We start from the raw sequence: 18,871 nt of genomic DNA, 5'->3' as shown, positions 1-18,871 counted from the left end.
CGAAAAACAGGCCTCTACAATACATCAACGCGTGTTCAGACTTTTGCTTTTGCGAAGCACTACCAGGCATAGTATATTATATAACCAGCGGGCCTCCATACCGACGCAGGAGGGACTGCTGCTACTGCAGGCGCTGCTGCAGATGCGGCTCGGTGATGATAGCTGATTTGGTGTTGAACAGGGGTCGTTCAGGGGTCGAGTCAGTGGGTGGCGTGATGCCTCATGTATTTGCAACATCAACACCAAATTGGCGGCCATTTTGGCCAGATCGACGCCCGCCCACGGCAGGCGCCGATATTGCCTAATTTGGCTGTCGAATTTGGTAAAAAGGACAGCCAAATAGGGTAGGCGCCGTTGGGGTGCAACAGGAGCAATAGGCGCTGGGGCAGGAAATAGTTTGTACACCAATTTAAGTGTGACCCTGGTGCGAACTAACTGCGTCCAACCTACGTTTCCTAGTAACCTAGTAATTGCCCGTCGGCCAACTCTTACATAAGGGTTGATTGGTTGGTTTTAATTCGTACCTATCCTTTTCCGTATATAGAGGGTGTTCCGTTAACTGTGTTAAGCGCGTAGGGTTCGTCCTTAGCTTAGTGTAGTAGGCGATTTTTGATGACGAAAGCGGGACTAATAAAGTTACCGCTTGCTCCGCTGTCTATTATAATCCTAGCGCTTTTCCTATTGATTTTAGCGATAATTATAAGGTGTTTCTAAAGGTTCGTTCCGGTAGGTATGGTTCCGTTCGCTGTTCTGATTACCTAGTTTAGGGACCTAGACTCCGGCCCCTGTAAGGGTCCCGTGTATTGCTGTATAGGGCCGTCTAGTTTTTTAACTATCCCTTTTTAGATCCTTAGTCGCTTAAGCCCGGCGTATCTTCGTAGAGTTCGCCGTTGTCGCTGTTGACTAGTAAATCGTCTTCCGGGAATTCTTCTATAATCCTTTAGAGTTCTTCCTTAGTGGGGGTTCCCTACTTGTTTGCTTTACGGACTTTTTTAGCCGTTTGCTTCTTAGGCTTGCGTAGGAACTATCCTGTAACTAGTTTCTTACTTTAATAGATCCGGTAATTATCGTCGTAACATGTAGTCTAACTAAGCGTTCTATGCTTAGGTTCTTTTCGGGCTGCTACTAACGTAGTTCGATTGGTGGTAGCGGCTTCTTTCCCTTTATTCTTGTTTCGCGGATTCTGCGGGTAGCTGTGCCCGGGTTCCTATTTGTTACTATAGTAGATATAGAGGTTCTTGTTGAACCTTTCCTTTTATTGATCGGTCTACTTGCTGTGGGCTTTGCGGTTGTTCTTTCCTTTTTTGCCTTTATCCTTGTTGTCCCGGGATGAGCTGTCTAATTCTATGGCGTTACCTCCTTCTTAGGTGTGTCTTAGCCTTATAGATCGAGATGTATTGGCTTGCTTATCCTAGCCGCGCTGTAAGCGGCGGCGGTCTAATATGGTAGCGAGTTAAATTATTTCCGTAAGATTATCGGGTTCCTCGTGGTAGGTTATTGCTTCCTGAATTTCGTCCTTTAATCCTTAGGCGTAGAACGTCCTAAGCGTATAGTCGGTGTGATGTCCGGCTACGTATGCCGCGTTTTAGAAGTCTATAGTGTAATCTAATACTAACTTCTTCTGTTTTAGGGTTTGAAGCGTTCTTATGGCCTTGCGGGTTTCGTCGATGTCCGTAAAAGCCTCTTTAAGGTACTTAACGAAAGTTCGGTAGTCGTTAAAGACTTCCTGGGTTCGATCGGTCTATTTCTATTGCTGTTTTTCCTGACGTTCTCTTTTTATTAGACGGAACTATTTTTCCGCTGCGCCGCGTAGGTAAGTACTGGCGTATAGGACTTTTTCTTCGTCGTCGGCGAATTGTCCGCGCGAGAAGTGGAGGTAGTTATCTAATTGAGTAAGGAAGTTCTGGGTCTTGTGCCGGTCTCTATAGTAGAGATTAGGCTTTGGAACCTTGGTATAGGATGTAGCTGGTATAGCTAGGAGTGATGTAGCGGTGGGTGCGGCCGCAGGTTGAATCGATTAAGCTTCCTGTGGTGGGGCTGCTGGGGCTGTGTTTTCCTGCGCTGGCGGACCCGTCTGTGGAACTTGCCCTTGGTTGATGCGGGCTCGAAGGCGTGTATTCTCCTGTATCTGATTGTTTAGTTGTGACTGGAGGTTGGCTATTTGTCCCTGTATGCCTTGTATTATGGTAAAGATATCGTCTAGGGTCGTAGGGTTCCCCTGCTGCTGTTGCTCCTGGGGGATACTGCTGCCGTCGTTTATGTCGACTGTTGATATCTTATCCTGTCTAAGTTAGATAGGACGGGGTGATACTTTACTGATTGATCTTGACTTCGGTCTTGAGTCTTCCTTCCTTCTTATAAGGATGGTGGTTAAAGTGTAACGAGGCCTCTTTAGCCTAGGCGTTGGAATTGCCTAGCGGGTGAGTAGGTTCGAAGGGTTTACCTTGAAGGATAAGAAGTGTAGGAAGTTGAGAGATAAGTTACGTAAAGGATCGGGTGTAGGCGTGTTACTATTAAACTATAAGTATAGATTGATACTTTAAGTTGACTACGAAGGTCCTATCTACTGCTAGAGAGCGTGGTCTATATATATATAGGAGATGCTAATAATCTAGATTATGTCTTTAGATTATGATATTAGATTAGGTATATAGATTAGTTCTGATCTATTGGCCTGTGCGTAGGGATCGTCCTAGGTTATGTGACTTTTCGTGCTACTTTTCTGACGACCGGTTTCCTGTAGCTTGATAACTAACTTCCCTTCGTTAGAGCGGACGCGATAAGTTCCTTGTCCTTAATCGCTCTGTGAGTCTATTGTCGGCCTGCTACTTTTGCCCTTATAGACGATAATCCCCTGTAGGCTTCTTAGGGTTGTGGCCTTAGTTCCTTTACGGCTTTGCCTAGTACGTATCTACTAGTACCCTACGGGACGCGGGCCCTTGTAGTTACTAAGCCCTTAAGGTCTCTAGGCCCGTATAGGCCTTCTTCCTATAAGGTTTTCTCGACCCTACGGGTTAGTTTCCCTTATAGTCCGTAATACTTAGTTCGAAATATAAGATATCTACAATAGTATATCCGTAAACAGACGGATAAATAGAACGAATAAACTAGACCCTAGAATAGTACCTACGCTACTATATTAATTACGCACAAGATAACTAGGTAGAACTCTTACCTCTTACCTAATTCGCGTACAACAGCGCTAAAGCAGCTACTACCTAGGAATCGCCGTTTTATACTAATTACGGATACGAACCAACGGCCTATAATAAGCCGCAACTAAGCTAATCCCTCGCCTAGAAAGGAATCCTAAAAGCAGACTAGCTAAAAGAACTATACCGATAGTTAAGCCTCGATATAGAATATAACGGATTTCTAATATTAAAATACTATAATAGGCGGTACTAGGAGGCACCGACCTTTAAGAAGAGGGATAAAGTATACCTCCTTAGAAAAAATATCCGGATAAAACGGCCTAATAACAAATTAGACTTTAAGAAAACGGGACCGTTCGAAGTTAACGAACAAATTAGAAAAGTTAATTATCATCTTAAACTACCGGATATAATAAAAATCCACCCAGTCTTCTATATCGCGCTACTAGAATCGGCACCTAAAAACGCTACCGTAGTATAGCAGACAGAAGAAATAATACCGGAAAACCCTAACGCCGACGAAAACTAAGAATAGATAGTTAAGAAAGTCCTAGACAGCAGATACGTTAACGGTCAATTCCGCTATCTCTTAAAATAGAAAGGAAATTAGGATAATACCTAGGAACTACCTAAGAACTACGACAGATATTAAGAGCTTATTAGAGAATTCCACCGCCGAAATCTAGATCGCCTAAAGCCGACACGTTAAATTCGCTAGGAAACAGATTAACCTCCCAGAAGACAGGCATCCGCGCGAAATCTACCAGCTCTAACATCTTAGAAGGCGCAGCAGAACCAGCCCTAGGAGAACCTACACCCGCAGGACCTATAGAGGTATCAGCTAAGGATTCGCTACGCAAACGCTTTACATACCGATTACCACCCTTATCCTCAGGGTTAACGGCATCCCCAACCCCACACGCAGCCTTAAGATACTTAATCTCCTCTAGATCCTCGACCGTCTTCGCCTTCTTAGAAATCATTAGATTACCGCGACGCTTTAGTAAATCACGCTACTTACAAACGCGCTAAAGACGGCTCATATTCTTCTACAACAAATCTAGCACTATTTACTCCTTAGACTCCATCTTATCCAGGACATGCCGTAGCCGGGCAACTAAGACAAGTTAACGCTACACAAAGAAGGGAAAAAGAAACCTATAATTAGAATCCTCTAGACCACTACTATCACAACCTATCAGGCCTCGACGCGTACATTCACCGCAGCGCTTATAACCTAAATCTATCTTATAAACGACCTTACGATCGCTTCCCTTATAACGAACGTTCCACAATATATATTCCGTACAAGGAACAGGCATCGTATCCCCAAGAAGATTAATCTTAGAAGCTAGAGACTTACGCTTAGCCCTCTAGTCGTTACGCTTACGCTTCTCACCGGCCATAGTAGAAAGACTTATAAAAAGAAAAGAATAAAGAAACGACACGAACTCCTAGATATATAACTAAAGGAAAATCTTCGGGCCGAAGATCCTTAAGGAGGGAGATAGTATTATAGACTACAAGGGAAATCAACCCGCAGGGTCGAGAAGACCTTATAGAAAGAAGGCCTATACGGGCCTAGAGACCTTAAGGGCTTAGTAACTACAAGGGCCCGCGTCCCGCAGGGCACTAGCAGATACGTACTAGGTAAAGCCGCAAGGAAACCAAGACCATAACCCTAAGAAGCCTATAGGGGATTATTATCCACAAGAACAAAAGTAGCAAGCCGACAATAAAGCTACAGAGCGATTAAGGGCAAGGAACTTATCACGTCCGCTCTAACGAAGGAAAGTTAGTTATCAAGTTAAGAGAAACCGGTCGTTAGAAAAGTAGCATAAAAAAGTTATATAACTTAGAATAATCCCCTACGCACTAACCAATAGATTAGAACTAATCTATATACCTAATCCAATATTATAATCTAAAGACATAATCTAGATTATTAGCATCTCCTACATATATTTAGACCACGCTCTCTAAGCAGTAGATAGAATCTTCATAGTTAACTCAAAGTATTAATCTATACTTATAGTTTAATAGTAACACGCCTACCCCGATTCTTCACGTAACTTATCTCTCAACTTCCTACACTCCTTATCCTTTAAGGTAAACCCTTCGAACCTATTCACCCGCTAGGCAATTCTAACGCCTAGGCTAAAGAGGCCTCGTTACACAAAGGTACCTTTAACGCAGTTAATAAAGATACACTAGACTACTACCTAGCTAAGAAAAGGATACTAACTAAAGCAAGGCACCAGATTAGGAGTTTTATAGAGAATAGAATAGCCTCAATATCGTTCGAAAGCTATACTAAACTAGCTACAGCTCTAGATTACCCTAGTCTCCCTTAAGGATCCCTACTCTCTCTAGTCTTATTCGCCTTCTACAACGCCGACCTAGTAGACCAACCAGTAGATTTTACTAGAGGAGCATCTACCTACATTAATAATTACTACCGATAGCAGATAAGCCGGTCTATAAGCAAGAACCTTACAGTACTATAGAGAAAAGATATCCTAAGAATATAACGCTAGGCAGAAAAAACCGGATCAAGCTTTAAAGCTAATAAGATAGAGCTTATTCACTTTACAAGAAGCTTAGACTTAACTCATCCAGAAGCAATAGTCATAGGCAATTATATAATCGAACTAAGACGAGAAGTAAAGCTCTTAGGAGTCGTCTTCGATTAGCAGCTCCGGTAGAGAGCCTACGTCTAGAGAGTAGTTATACGAGTAACTAAGACCTACCTAGCTATTAGCAGACTAAAGCACCTTCAACTAAAATAAATACGCTAGCTCTATTAAGCATATATTATTCCCTAATTAGACTACGCCTTAACGGTCTAGCATTCCCTAAAGAGATATAAATAGCAAATAGGAGTACTCTCTAGGGTTTAAAGGATAGCAATAACCAAGGCTATCTTAGCCTTCTAAACCGTATCTACCTAAACACTAGACTACAAGAACTTTCTTCTACTAACAAAGCTACGTCTCTAGGCACGAGCAGAGAGGATTATCTCTAACCTTAGAACGCTTCTAGCTTCGCACCTATATAGAGCTCTTATTAATAAAGTACCCCTAAAGCTTAACCTAGTAGCTAGTTTCCTTAGCCCCCTTAACGTAACTCTCAAGCTATAAAACCTAAACTAGGTAGAAGATACTAAAATAATCGATACCTACCCTCTTCTACTATAGAAACCAACGCCGCTTAAGAGTATTCACCTATAGTTACCTAAAACCGAAACTTTAGAGGCCTTTAAAAAAGAACTACTACTAAATTAGGCTACCCGAATCTTTATAGATATATCTAAAGTAAAAGGATAACTCGGAGCAGCTATAGTAATCCTTAGGAGAGAGTAAAGTATCTATAGATAAGTATAGAAAGGAATCGGCTCTAGTAAGTTCTATAGCATTATAGCGGCCGAGCTAATTACTATTAACACCGGTATAGAACTAGCGGTAGAGTAAAACCTTGAAGACGATAACCTAAATCTAACGTCCTATATAATCTATAGCGATTCTAAGGTAGCCCTATAAGTACTAGCGAACCTACGTAAGCGGCGATTAGGCTAAGGAATAGTCCGATCTATTATAGAAATAGCCCGGTATATTAGAGATAACTATTAGATTAGTTTCTCTCTTTAATAGGTTCTTAGCTATAGTAGGATTAAAGGGAACGAAGAAGTAGATAAACTAGCTAAAGCTATGACTATACGCCTTAGAGAATATAGCTTTAAGCTACTAATATTACTTTAGTTCTAAGCAGTTAAGGACGTAATATATATAACCTAGGTAGCCGAATAGGAGAAATCGGATAAAGGATAATACCTTCGAAGTATTAATATAGTACCGCCAGGCCCTTATACCCGGTATCTATACGGTAAGCTCCTACGGAGCTAGGCTAGCCTCCTTACCTAGCTACGAACCGGCTACTACTAGCTTAACCAATACCGTACACAAATAGGTCGGATTAATAACGAATAATATAAATACAGAGAAGTCGAATTAGTTTCCTACGTTCTCCTTAAATACTCTCTACTTTAAGAAAGCTAATAGAAGATACTCTAAGATAGTAGATTAGAAAAGAATAGCCTATCAGCCTTACTCGGCGGAAAGCTACTAAGTAATACCGCAGCTACCTAGAGTAAAGATAATAATTAGAGAATAATAGCATTATAGCTTTAGGCTATACTTAACTTTATATAAGACTTACAACGGTTTAAGAATAGAGACAATCCTATAGTATAGAACCTCTACACTACTACCCCCTCCTACCCTACTATCCGCTCCCTTTACCTTCCTTTTTCCTCCCAGATTAACAAATCACATATAGACTAGTAGCAAAACTCTTTAAATAGTCGTAGCCTACATATCGCTCAGGGCGATAGGTTAGGGTAAATAAATACAACTTAACTTAACTCAACTCAATCAATCAATCAATTAATCAATCAGCCTTATTCTTAGCAGCAGCACGGGCGGGAGTATACTTAGTAGTAGTAGGGCGCTTAGCAGCGCGCGTAGGGTTAGCGGGGGATAGAGAAGACATGATTTAATTAAAGTAGATAAGTGCTTAGTCAACTGAAGAATTCGTTGAAGCTTACTAACCTACTAGTACATTCTCAAGCCCGTTTTATAGGCGAAAAATAGCCTCCTACGATGCATAAACGCGTGTTTAGTCTTTTGCTTTTTCACAGTTGAACCAGGCCTCATAAACAGGCGGGCCTACGCACCGCTGCAGGCGCGGGTCGGTGTTAATACATTTATATGATGGGGACAAGGATCGCTTCAGGGGGTTAAGTCAGTCTTGAGGCGAGATATCACCCCACTTCGGCCCACAACACCGAAATAGACGACTAAAACAGTGGAATATGCACGCAACACTTATGCGCGCCTATTCGGTGCGAATAGACGTCTAAAACACGTGTTTAGACGACTAATTGTATGCAACGCCTAATCGGTGCAACATATATAGATTATTAAAATGCCTAGATAAATATCTGGTTTATTCGTATGGCCTCCGCTCTATAGGCGCTAGCAAACTGCTAACCGCTACAAACTTAGCGGACGCGACGCGAGAGCGTCAACGCGATTTGGTTTGCGAAGAGCCGACTGATGCAAGGAAATCTGCTGCGTCGAAAGACTGTTCGGTGTCTGGGGAGGTTGTTGATGAGAAGAAGGATGATTAAGTGATGGTGTCTTGGAATAATTTGGTATGATTAATGCAAACATGTTCTTGGTCGTCTTTTCTCTAGCCCGATACTCTTCGTGGTTGTTGAATGAAGTTCAAGCGGGTCTTCTCCGGGTGGATCGTACGGGCCGTTCCGCGATCGCGTGGAACCGCGCGATTGAGCTCGAAACAACATCGCAAGCAAATCACCTTCATCGCGTCTGTTATGTCTTTACGGTCCTACGCGCCTTTCCTTGTACATTTGCGGCATCTGCTCGCCCGACACGCCTCTGCTACCAGATTCCTATCCACTGCTGCTACTTCAGCATTGCCAACAACGCCTACTTTGGTCTTCGCGAGCTTCCCATTCACCCTCCGTCGCCATCGCTACAACCTTCGCAGGCCTTAAATGATCTTGGCTGCTGCTGGGACATGAGATGGAGCGACCAAGGTTGGTCAGCCGTTCTGTAATGAAGTCGCTCTCGCTCACATTTCCTAGTTCGCTTTCGCATGTCGTCTTCATGCTGTCGCTCGCGTCGTAACAGTGCCATCTCGCCGCCGTCTGTCGCATGGCAAGCCTTCGCCTTGGATCTGGACCTGCTGTCCCCCGTTACCAACGTGGCCCGCCTGCGAGGCATATGGACTTTTAGGCATGAACAATGATGGGGGTCTAAGAGCGTAGCTGGTCTCGCTGCTGGCGAATGGATCAAGAGTCTGCGCGAGCTCATCGGAGCCTCTTCGTGCTCAGCTTGCCCGAAGTTCTCGCTGTCATTCTGGAGACATGGAGCGGAGCTGGTGCTCTTGCAATCTGCTCTGGTCTCTACTTCGGGGAGGTGATCCGCTGCCCGAACCTCTGCGCCAGCTTCGGTTCTTCATCATTATCTCGCCGCCTGTTGATGTACTTCGTCTTTCGTCAAGGCCAGCACACGTCAACTTCCAGCGCTACACCATTCTTGGGTCGGACGTCGCGATCACAAGTGACAGGGAGGATGGTTATCTGTATCGGACACAGCGAGCACAATGTCCAAAGGTAAGCCGTCGCCGGCGAATGCAGACCCACCAATGTCATTTCCATCGACGACAAACTACGGTAAAGAGGCAGCAATGCAGTTCTCGATTGTGCCATGTCAATGCATTCAAGCGCAAATCCCTAGATAATCTACAATTGGGACAGCTGGACTGCTAGATGTGGTATGAGTTTGATCCGGTTTTGCAAGATTGGGGATGTGTGATGGAAAATAGCCGGGTGGTTGCAAGGTATACTTCTCATCCCCACACCACCAAAATCGAAAAGTGCCCTTTATATCTTTCGCCATGAGACCTTTCGCTGCACCTTTGCGATTCCGCTTACATTTTCACTTCGCTCTGTCAACCCCACCCTTGACATTTTCTCAACAATAACCTTCAAGTTCAGTGACACTACTCCATTCTCCCGATGCCTTTGGCAATCCATCTGTCAAGCTTTCATATTGCCATCTACATCTCTTGCTTTGTTGTCATTACAGACAATACCATCTCCAACCGATCCACATTGCATTGTTTGTCTACATTGTCTTCTCTTGGTTTCCCACAATTCCATTGTTCGCAGCCAATTTCACGGCATTGTTTGCCAACATTGCCTGACATACTGCGTCCACGGGAAGTATAAAGTATCACAAACCGCCTACAATCATCGCCATCGAACAGTGAAGAACTCACAGCAACAAGCCGAGAGCTGACTTGCAACGAAACATCAATCACTTCTCCAATAATAGCAAGTCTGGTTTTGATGAGTGACAGTTTCCTCGTGTCAAGCAACAGTAACAACCATTCGGGCGAAATTCCCATGGACACAGATTCCATGTGGGAGTACGAATCGACGGTATCAGGTCCGTTGGCCGACTTTGCAAAGACGGATCGGTATCCGCCACCCCCGCCGTTAAGTGGAAGCTACACGGAGGCTAACAAGCTTATACCAGGCAGGACCAACTCCAATCGAGTTGGTTGCGCACTGCCTGGCTACTACGGGAAGCAGTTTGGCGAGGATGCTACGATGACTGATCTTCCTCCTCACATTCGTCGGGCTTTGTCGAAGCAAGCGAAGCTGTCTGAGGCTGCTCCTACCAAGATTAACTTCCAGGAGCCCGGTGTTTCCATTTCTGGTCCTTCTAAGCAACGCAATTCCCCGCCCCCTGGTCGCGGCCAGGGTCGCTGGGTAAAGCGCTCGGAACAGGATCTGCAGAAGAAGAATGAACACACTATCCGCGCCCTTTCAAACGACATCGATGACATGATTGAGGACATGGCCCAATCCGGCTTATCGGGTGTGAAACACACCCCTCTTCAATCCAAGACCTTTGCAAAGGACATCCCGTCGCTGGCTAAGCTAATGAATCTAAACGCTAGGTTCCACGACGTCTACCATGTCAACGTCGCTCGCGTCAGTGCAAACCCGGCCGTTCCCGACGGGTCAGCTGAGCCGAAACACGGCGGGCCTAACGGTAATAACCACACTCTGAGGGAGATAGCAGGCAATGTCGTTCAAGGCAACCCTCGTGTTTGGTATCGTCCGTTCCGCAGCCCCAGTGACCAAGGCCCGTTCAATGATGATCCTGAATTTGGCTACAACAATGGACAGCATCCGACACTAGTCGGAGGATATTCGAACCCTAACAGCCTTATTTCTCAAGAGCGTGATGAGGCCCTCAGGGCTCGTGCCGCGGACCCTGATCGGCAGGTGCTGGTGCAGAGGATCACGGACGCGCGCAGCATCATCGAGGTGAAGGACAAGCAAGGCAACGACCGTTCCGTATCTGATATGAAGTATATGCTATGGGCCGTCGGCGAACTGCACTACTATGACGCGGAACATTGGCCCTATCTTGAGGTCTTCGACGAGCGGATTCCCGTGACAGAACGCCGCATGGATTGGTACAATAAACATCCCGTTACGAACCCTGCGTGGATCGAGGGTGCGACCCCTTATAACGTTTTTGACATGGGGCGCACCATGCAATTCAATGATGATGATGAGTATGAGAACCCTGTCAGTCCGACGACGGTACCACCGGTGAGGCAGAACCATTCTAAGATGAAGTTCTGGAAGAGGTAGGTTTGTTGTCAGTTGGCTGCTTCAAGTTTTCCTTAATGTCGCTATCTCTCTATCCTTAGGTTCCCTTGACTTTTTATCATGTAAGTCTTTCTTTAGATTTCGTTATAGACGGAGTTTGGCGCAAAGGATAGTAAAATGTAAGCAATGGATATTTTGTTCTATGCTAAGTATATTACCTTTACCCCTATTGTTATAAACGTAACCCGAAATTAATTAATTAGCCTACGTCTAAATTATAAATACTTTCTTCTAGTCTCTATCGTATACGCGGTCTATCTATCCTTTACTACTACTATATAACGAGCGTTCTATTTCACTAGCAACGTGTTAATATTAGCATATCTAATTAATAAATTAATTAGAAGTAGGACCTATGAAAAGCATGACAAGTACGGTAGTATTAACTAATACACTAGTTATAGAAAACCCACATAACTTATCAAAGTATTAACCCGTCTTCTACATAATCCCACCGTTCGACATCTTAGTATGGCTAACCGTCTATTCGGCAAAACCATAGTACTAGGGCGCTAGGACAAAGTTAGCTTAAGGTGCATCTGAGTCGTAGCAGCTTTAAAGATGCGGCTAAGTCATGCCCGTCTGATAATCCGGAAGATTATCAGGGTCATACTCACGAACGTCGTGGTTCCCTGGTGGAATATGTGGCATGGGTGCTGGTTGTCTCTTGTTCCTATACATTTTATTAGGTGTTGACTGATTGTATACACCACTCGGAGGCGACTCACCTTCCAGGCTTCTGCGGCAGTTTAGGCGGCGGCGACGGGGTATCGTCCCTGACAACTCGTTTTCTTATCGGATATTTGTTCGGATAAACCAAGACGTCGCGAGGCCTTAAGCCATTCTCCTCCGGACACATGGCCTCAATGTCCTTCATCACTTCACTGGTCTCTTTGTAGAGCTCCTTGGGTGTCGGCCTCTTCCGAGCATCCGGATTCAGACACTGATACACCAGCTGGATCAGGTGGTCGCTATACCTGGGGCACAGTGAGTGCCTCGGGTCCCACACTTCATTGTCCATGGCATCAGCCAAAAACCGTGACGGCTCGCGCGTGGGATACGTGTCGCGCCAATCTTTGTATGGCAATGCGCGGGAGTATTCTCCATGATCACTGTACAATTGATCTGGGTGCGTCTTGTATAGTGACATGCCAGTGTATAATGTCATCCCGATCTGCCATACCGTCGTGTGAATCCGGAGCCACTGATCTACATGCAATGGGGGTTTCCCGCGCTTGTTCGGATCAAATGTGGGCATGTCCGGATCTCCGGCTTTGCGTGCAGCGTTCGTAGCATTTTGATACCTGGGTTTAAGGTGTTCCTACGGAAGAGAGAGTGTTAATAAAAATGTCGAAATTGTGAGGCGTGTGGAAACTTACAAAAGGCAAGTAGCCATTTGTGCTGTAGCCACGATTTGGTCCGGGGATTCTTAGATATGCCAAACAATCTCTCATTTCTTTATTGTCATATGGCTTGTCATCGGGCACGATAGGGTATGTAATCACACCTCCCAAGTCTCCTACAACAGGTGTGGGATATTGGCGGTGCCACCACATTGCACCCTTACCGACGGATGGCGGTCCGAGAAAGACGTTTCCAGGTTTGAAATCAATGTGGGCCAACGGTCTCCATTTGGATGGTAGCCCGCCATCTTCAAGATAAACAACGGCTTTTGCAAACGAATGCAAGAGGTACCAGCAGAAAGGCTCGGGGAGTATGAACCTGGTATCAATGTTACTACCAATTTGGCTTGATCATAGGTCAACGTACTTTTTTTTCGACGATTCGGAATGGTACCTCGCGAACATATCCGAAAGATCGCCGTGAGGATAGTATTCCAAATATAGAGTATCCTTTTTTTCTCTGGGTTGTTCCTCGGTATGTTGTCCATAACTCATTCCAATGCTTTTTACAATGTGCGGGCTGATAGGGTAGCCGTAGTTTGAGTGGTCCATCGTTCTTTTGTGTATGTCCATCTCTGCCTTCATTCCATCTCCGTGCTTGTCTCTTTTAGCCACGACAAGCTGTCCTGACAGTTAGCATGCCGGTAATGATCCTTTTCAATACACTTACCTTGAGCGTGTTGTTGTTATCATCTGCTTTGCGGAACAACATTGCTCTTCCATTTCCGCCCTCTCCGATGATTTTATGGCATTTCCATTGATATTTTTCGAGTTCAGTAAACCTAGTACCCATTTCTCTCGCGATTTGCATTTCCATTACGGGTTCATGGGTGTATTCATACGCTTTTTTCTTAACAACAGGGTCGCCACGTATGCGCCTCCGAATGAGTCTTCTAGCTTCGTTGATGACGATTTCTTCATCCAGGAAATTGTCTCTCTGATTAGGATTGAGTCGGGTCCATCGACGCTTCAATCTTCTGTGAATTTCATCTAATAAACGAGTCAGACAAACCTCTATAGCATCGGGTTTGGAAGAGAACCTGTCGATTTAACCTCTCTCTTCCGTTTCATGGCCTTTCTGCGGATTTTGCGAACTTCTTCATTGTTGCAGTATATGTCCTCGGCGGTTATTATCTGATGGTGAAAGTCATCGGGCAGTGCGGCTAGTTCTTCCGCTCTCACCACCCAGGCGCGCCGCTCTGTAGAGTCGAGTGTGTTGTAATCGCCGTTCAAACGTGTGTCCAATTCGTCTGATGTTGCGTATATTAGCTAGAAGCTCGCATAGGTATGTGCGAAGAGATACAAACCTGCGTTCAACCGATGTCTGGTGTCATCTGGGTTGTCCTTTATCTTTTTTCTTTCATGTCTCTTGTACAACTCCTGTCCGGTGAGTGGAGCCATCGTGAGTAGCACTTGGTTTGAGTCTGTCTTGAACTGGATACGGAGAGGCAGAGGTATGGATCCAAGCTGTATATATCTGAAGGATGGTAAAAGGCCATGGTTGCTCTTTGTCTAGATGTCATGGGTTATAAGTCTTTCATCAAGTTGACAAGATGGAAGTCGTTTGCGGCCAAATGGGGCCATAAAGGGCCTTTGTACATATCATGCATACTGCTCCTGAGATCAGAGGGGGAAAGAGCTTGTTTGTGGGGTGGTGTAGATGATGAGGTGACGTTCAAAGAAAATTCAGGATCGCCGGGTAATCTGCCGGCAGCCTTGACCGCGACGCAGGAGTTTGGGGGTAATGTATGGTCTATTTTGAACTGGACAAATGCTAGGCCTGATGGACGAATTCCGAGACCGGTAGAAGGGCTTTGTGACCAGAAGATTGTCACCAGACGCTTGTTCATCTGCATCCGATCTCGCCCCACCACGACTCATACCTCGCTCTCACGATGCCTCTCCGACAACCACTCTCACCATGACCCGCGTTCTTATCTTCGGCACCGGTAGCATCGGCTCCGTATATGCCTACATCCTCGACCGAGCAGGCTGTTCTGTAATCTGCATCTGCCGCTCGAACTACGACGTCGTCGCAACCAATGGCTTCACAATCAACAGCGCCATCTTCGGACAAAACCTAACCGTGCGCCCTCACGTAGTCAAAAGCGTCGAAGATGCGGCCACGTACGCTCAAGAACAAGGTCAAGACTTCGACTACATCATCGTGAGCAGCAAGGCCTTCCCAAATGCCACCCCCAGCACCGCCAGCGTCATCGCTCCCGCCGTTGGCAAGTCCACCGCCATTCTCCTCATCCAAAATGGCATCGCCATAGAGGAAGAGTACGCAACCGCCTTCCCCGCAAACTCCATCATCTCCGCCGTGACCTACGTTCCCGCCACGCAAACGGCGCCAGGTCTCGTCACGATGGGCGCCCTCGACGGCCTCGAAATCGGAACCTATCCAGCCGAGCCGCTAGACAGCGCTATGCCCGCTGTAACAGCGTTGAAGCGCCTCGCTGAGCTGGTTGCTGCCGGTGGCGCCACAGTCACCTGCTACCCTGACGTCCAGGTCCGTCGCTGGCGCAAGATGATCGTCAACGCGACGTGGAACCCCACGTGTGCACTTGCGCATCAGAGCGACGTGCAGTTCATGGACGCATCTCCGCAGTCGATCGAGTTCATCTGGGACGCTATGCTCGAGGTTGTCGCCGTGGCGCAGGCACTGGGCTATGTTGATGTTACTGTAAAGGATGCGGAGCAGCAACTCGACCGTGCAAAAGGACGCATTGGAACCAAGGGCATCGAGTTTAGCATGTTGGCGGATGTGAAGGGAGAGAGGCCCATGGAAGTTGAGGCAATTGTTGGGAATGCGGTTAGGCTCGCAAAGGAAAAGAGCGTGTCAACGCCGTACCTTTCCGCGTTGTATGTACTTTCAAAGGGACTGGATACGGGGATCATGCATAGAGCGGCAAACATTTAGAAAGCAGATGATATTAGAGCATGTAGACAAACAAAACAAAGCCAAAACCCAACCCATCACCAACTCCAGTCTGTACCTAGACTTTCTTCCCCTTACCCCACACAGCCGAAAATGGCACATACTTTGAAGGATTTTCCTCCCCCTGAGTCCACCTCAACACCACCAAACTTTTTGCCACCTGAAACTCCCGAATCCCCATATCCTTCTCATCCTCCATCCACCCGCCTTTCTTATACGCACTCCACACACCCCAACAAACTACCCGCACAGCCTTGAGCTTAAACTCCTCGTCCAGCTGCTCCTGGTCTTTCTCCTCGGCATACTCCTTCGTACGATTCATCGTCTTCTCATTAAACGCAATCATCGTCTGAGGTGTGTATAACTGATCCTTGTACACCCCACCGCAGTGATAAATCGTGTCTCCATCCAGGCGCATGCGCAAGTGCATCCGTGCCGCCAGCGTCACAATCTTGTACAAGTGAGAGAAGATGTCGTATTGCACCTCGGCTTCATCGGACAAGCCTTCATCGTCCTCTACCGACCCAACGCTGGTGCGGCGAAAGGCTTCTGGCACAGGGAGATTGCGGTATGTGGTTGAGAGGGCCAGGATCGGCCACAGCAGCGCGTAAATCTGCCACGCTAGCGTCACGCTCTCAGAGCGGAAGTTTAGCGTGTAGGTGCGGACTTCCAAGCTATCCCTGCCCGTCTTGCGCTCCGATGCCTCGATGAACTGCCTGATTTTCTTTGCGCGTTCGGCTGTACGGCTGAAGCCTGTTGTTGTCAGTAGGATTCTTAAACATCGTGCATCCACTCACCATCATGCTCATCATCCCGCTGCTCAATCTCATCCTCATGCAGTTCGGCAATCTGCTCTTCGGTGGCCCCGAAACACAGACTCCCAAACACATGCTCCTGCAGCACGAACCCGATGATCGCAATCACAAGGCCCCGCCTCAACTCCGGCTCGAAAAACAACTCCTCCCACCCTTTCTTTCCCTTCGGGCCTCCGTCGGCGATAAACCCGACAATCGCCGCCGCCTCGCGGGACAGATGCTTCCGTAGCGTGGGTATGATAGTTTTCTTCTCCGCCTGCGGAATCTCGAAATTGAAGTAGTCATTCGCGAACATCGGGACCAAGCCTGCCTCCCATCCTTCGACTTTGTCCTTGTAGCCGCCGATCAGCTGGTCGATGCAAGAGCCAAAGTGTGCATGCGTGAGGAGGTAATCGGGCGGGGTCGCGATGTGGAACCCTTTCTCGCCTTTCGGTCTCTCGTACACACGCTGTGACAATGGCGGCGCGTAGTCATCTTCAGTCTGGATCCGCACGTGCTTCTGTTTCGGCGTTTCGGGTGACGACGTGGAATATCTATTTGTATGCGGAGGAGTATGTGGGTCCCTCACCGTGTACCCTTCAGGGCCAACCTCCCAGGTCAGTGTTCTCGGCTCGTCTTCATCGTCCTGTTGGTCGCGTCTAGCGCTCTTTCTCTTTCCACGGCCAGATCCAGGTGGTGGCATAGGCATTTTACTGGTTATGCGTATGATTGTGAAGAATGTAAGTTCGATAATGTCTGCGGGCATTGCGACTCTGGGGCAGAGCTCCATAAAAGCTGTTCGTGATTCTTTCAAGCTGGCCGCAATCGTCTTGCGATGAGAAGTCTTTGTTCACTGCCGGTTGCGGACAGCCTTGGCACATACAAAGCACTCTACGAGCAAAGAAAATGTGATTGTCTAACGCGAGATGACTTCACATGAACTGTCAATGGAAAAAGAAAGGCCTTGGCATGAGAAATGCCAAGATTGATTGATGAGTCTACAAATGCAGGGGTATACTTACATCTCAGCTGTGGTCAGCTGAGGAACAACCAGATTGTTCAGTCTTACTGTTTGTACGTGCGGTCCAACAAGGATTGAGCTGAATGAAGTGGCAAAGTGCGTTGCCGGATATCCGACCGCAACATTGCTGGAAGCCATGCCGGTGCAGTGGACATCGAGTGTGATTTGAGACGAATCACCGTTTAGAGCGTTCGTCCTTATGATGCAACTCCTCTCGACTTATCACTTCATCAATATCCTCCTCATCCACGTCCATTTCTCCAATTTCCCCAAGTTTCGGGCGCGCAGCGATTTCGTTGCGGAACCTCTGGACAATTCTCCAAGGTTGTTGTGGCTTGTCCGTATGAATATCCGCTATCCCATCAGGAACGCCCCTTGCGTAAAGATCTCCATAAGCAAACGAGCGTGTCCTGGTCCTATATGGCCAATACCACCAAGTCCGTTCGATGTAGTCGCGGTGATTCATCTCCAGGACATCGGCAGTGAGATGGAACTCGCGCGCATGTCTAGGCTGGGGCTTTGCAGTATCGGGTTGCGCATCAGCCGCGGCTTGTGGTTCCGGTTCAATCGACTCTTTAGCTGCCTTCTCCAAGACTGCCGCATAGTTCTCTGCAAGCGCATGCGCATCTTCCTGCTGCAATTCGCCCTGAGGTTTTCCAAACGATTCAATTGTACCAAACAGTAGTTGAGAAGGCCGAATCATCTCTTCCGCTCCTGCCTTGCTCGGCTCGTTGTTTTCTTGAAACTCGGCATCTTCCATTGATTGCGCAGGCTCAACCTGACCTGGTGCCAGTGAACTCAAAGGTTGTGTCAGGTCCGCGGGTTCTTCGGCGTCATCGTGGGTTTCCGGAACGACGTGCTCAATGGCGAAACGAAGCGGGGACGCCTTGAGCAGTTTGGCAGCCGAGTCGGCGCTTTCGTAAATGGCCATGCAGACATTGGGAGCGCGCGTGTAGGGATCAAACTGCGAGATGGTGAGATACGAGCGGTGGTGTGAAGGCTGCTCATACCTTTAAACTCTTAAAGGTGGAGACCTCGCCGAACTGCTGCAACACGCGCAGAACCTCGCGACTCTCACTCAAGCTGGCCGGTCGCGGAAAGATGCGCAAGTGGACGCCCTTGGTGACAGCGGCGCGCAAGGCCGACATGGCGGGATGTGCTGGAGCGTTGTCAAGTCTCCACGCTCATCAAACTATCAGCCGTGTCACGTGAGCTGCTGTGCTCCGTCATTCATCCGACAATCTGCTCCACCATGACTACACGATCTACCCGGGCACGT

At 47.0% G+C, this 18,871-nt stretch overlaps 6 protein-coding genes and 1 pseudogene across 7 annotated transcripts; 4 read left to right on the top strand and 3 right to left on the bottom strand.

The window, feature by feature from the left end:
- Positions 1 to 8,384: 8,384 nt before the first annotated feature.
- Positions 8,385 to 8,987, top strand: K452DRAFT_300042 (uncharacterized protein; the record flags this gene model as incomplete). The annotated part of the gene is made up of 2 exons (XM_033542292.1): positions 8,385 to 8,775; positions 8,824 to 8,987. 2 exons carry the CDS (start codon positions 8,385 to 8,387, stop codon positions 8,985 to 8,987), a joined length of 555 nt encoding a protein of 184 aa, XP_033395815.1.
- A 13-nt stretch (positions 8,988 to 9,000) lies between these two features.
- K452DRAFT_60822 (uncharacterized protein) lies at positions 9,001 to 9,636 on the top strand. Its single transcript, XM_033546900.1, has one exon. The coding sequence runs from the start codon at positions 9,106 to 9,108 to the stop codon at positions 9,508 to 9,510; it is 405 nt and encodes a 134-aa protein (XP_033395814.1). The 5' UTR covers positions 9,001 to 9,105; the 3' UTR covers positions 9,511 to 9,636.
- Positions 9,637 to 9,992: 356 nt separating this feature from the next.
- Positions 9,993 to 11,415, top strand: K452DRAFT_336096 (annotated as a pseudogene; the record flags this gene model as incomplete). The annotated part of the gene is made up of 1 exon: positions 9,993 to 11,415. A coding segment is annotated over one exon (1,423 nt), but the record flags the coding sequence as incomplete, so codon positions are not given.
- Positions 11,416 to 13,397: 1,982 nt separating this feature from the next.
- On the bottom strand, positions 13,398 to 14,541 carry K452DRAFT_289494 (uncharacterized protein). Its single transcript, XM_033540836.1, has 3 exons — positions 14,144 to 14,541; positions 13,877 to 14,086; positions 13,398 to 13,826 (listed from the first exon to the last, which is right to left on the bottom strand). Exons 1-3 carry the CDS (start codon positions 14,235 to 14,237, stop codon positions 13,444 to 13,446), a joined length of 687 nt encoding a protein of 228 aa, XP_033395813.1. The 5' UTR covers positions 14,238 to 14,541; the 3' UTR covers positions 13,398 to 13,443.
- Positions 14,542 to 14,754: 213 nt separating this feature from the next.
- Positions 14,755 to 16,221, top strand: K452DRAFT_289493 (uncharacterized protein; the record flags this gene model as incomplete). Its single annotated transcript, XM_033540835.1, has 1 exon — positions 14,755 to 16,221. The coding sequence occupies one exon, from the start codon at positions 14,758 to 14,760 to the stop codon at positions 15,757 to 15,759; it is 1,002 nt and encodes a 333-aa protein (XP_033395812.1). The 3' UTR covers positions 15,760 to 16,221.
- Positions 15,798 to 17,070, bottom strand: K452DRAFT_60798 (uncharacterized protein). The gene is made up of 2 exons (XM_033546899.1): positions 16,575 to 17,070; positions 15,798 to 16,530 (listed from the first exon to the last, which is right to left on the bottom strand). Exons 1-2 carry the CDS (start codon positions 16,885 to 16,887, stop codon positions 15,836 to 15,838), a joined length of 1,008 nt encoding a protein of 335 aa, XP_033395811.1. The 5' UTR covers positions 16,888 to 17,070; the 3' UTR covers positions 15,798 to 15,835.
- Positions 17,071 to 17,479: 409 nt separating this feature from the next.
- On the bottom strand, positions 17,480 to 18,740 carry K452DRAFT_320151 (uncharacterized protein; the record flags this gene model as incomplete). The annotated part of the gene is made up of 2 exons (XM_033544294.1): positions 17,480 to 18,556; positions 18,603 to 18,740. 2 exons carry the CDS (start codon positions 18,738 to 18,740, stop codon positions 17,768 to 17,770), a joined length of 927 nt encoding a protein of 308 aa, XP_033395810.1. The 3' UTR covers positions 17,480 to 17,767.
- Between the last annotated feature and the right edge of the window lie 131 nt (positions 18,741 to 18,871).

Source organism: Aplosporella prunicola (genome assembly GCF_010093885.1).
Source record: "Aplosporella prunicola CBS 121167 unplaced genomic scaffold K452scaffold_18, whole genome shotgun sequence".
Taxonomy (NCBI): Eukaryota; Fungi; Ascomycota; class Dothideomycetes; order Botryosphaeriales; family Aplosporellaceae; genus Aplosporella; species Aplosporella prunicola.
The sequence above is the reverse complement of the archived record's forward strand: the minus strand, read 5'-3'. Positions and strand labels throughout refer to the sequence as shown.

Excerpts from the sequence above, each read along its gene's own strand:
- K452DRAFT_60822 (XM_033546900.1), top strand. The coding sequence starts at position 9,106 with ATGGAGCGGAGCTGGTGCTCTTGCAATCTGCTCTGGTCTCTACTTCGG.
- K452DRAFT_289494 (XM_033540836.1), bottom strand. The coding sequence starts at position 14,237 with ATGGCTCCACTCACCGGACAGGAGTTGTACAAGAGACATGAAAGAAAA. Across the intron at positions 14,087-14,143 it reads CAGACATCGGTTGAACGCAG|ACGAATTGGACACACGTTTG; the intron begins GTTTGTATCTCT and ends ACGCAACATCAG. Across the intron at positions 13,827-13,876 it reads GAGAGAGGTTAAATCGACAG|ATGAAATTCACAGAAGATTG; the intron begins GTTCTCTTCCAA and ends CTCGTTTATTAG.
- K452DRAFT_60798 (XM_033546899.1), bottom strand. The coding sequence starts at position 16,887 with ATGTTCGCGAATGACTACTTCAATTTCGAGATTCCGCAGGCGGAGAAG. Across the intron at positions 16,531-16,574 it reads GCGGGATGATGAGCATGATG|GCTTCAGCCGTACAGCCGAA; the intron begins GTGAGTGGATGC and ends TGACAACAACAG.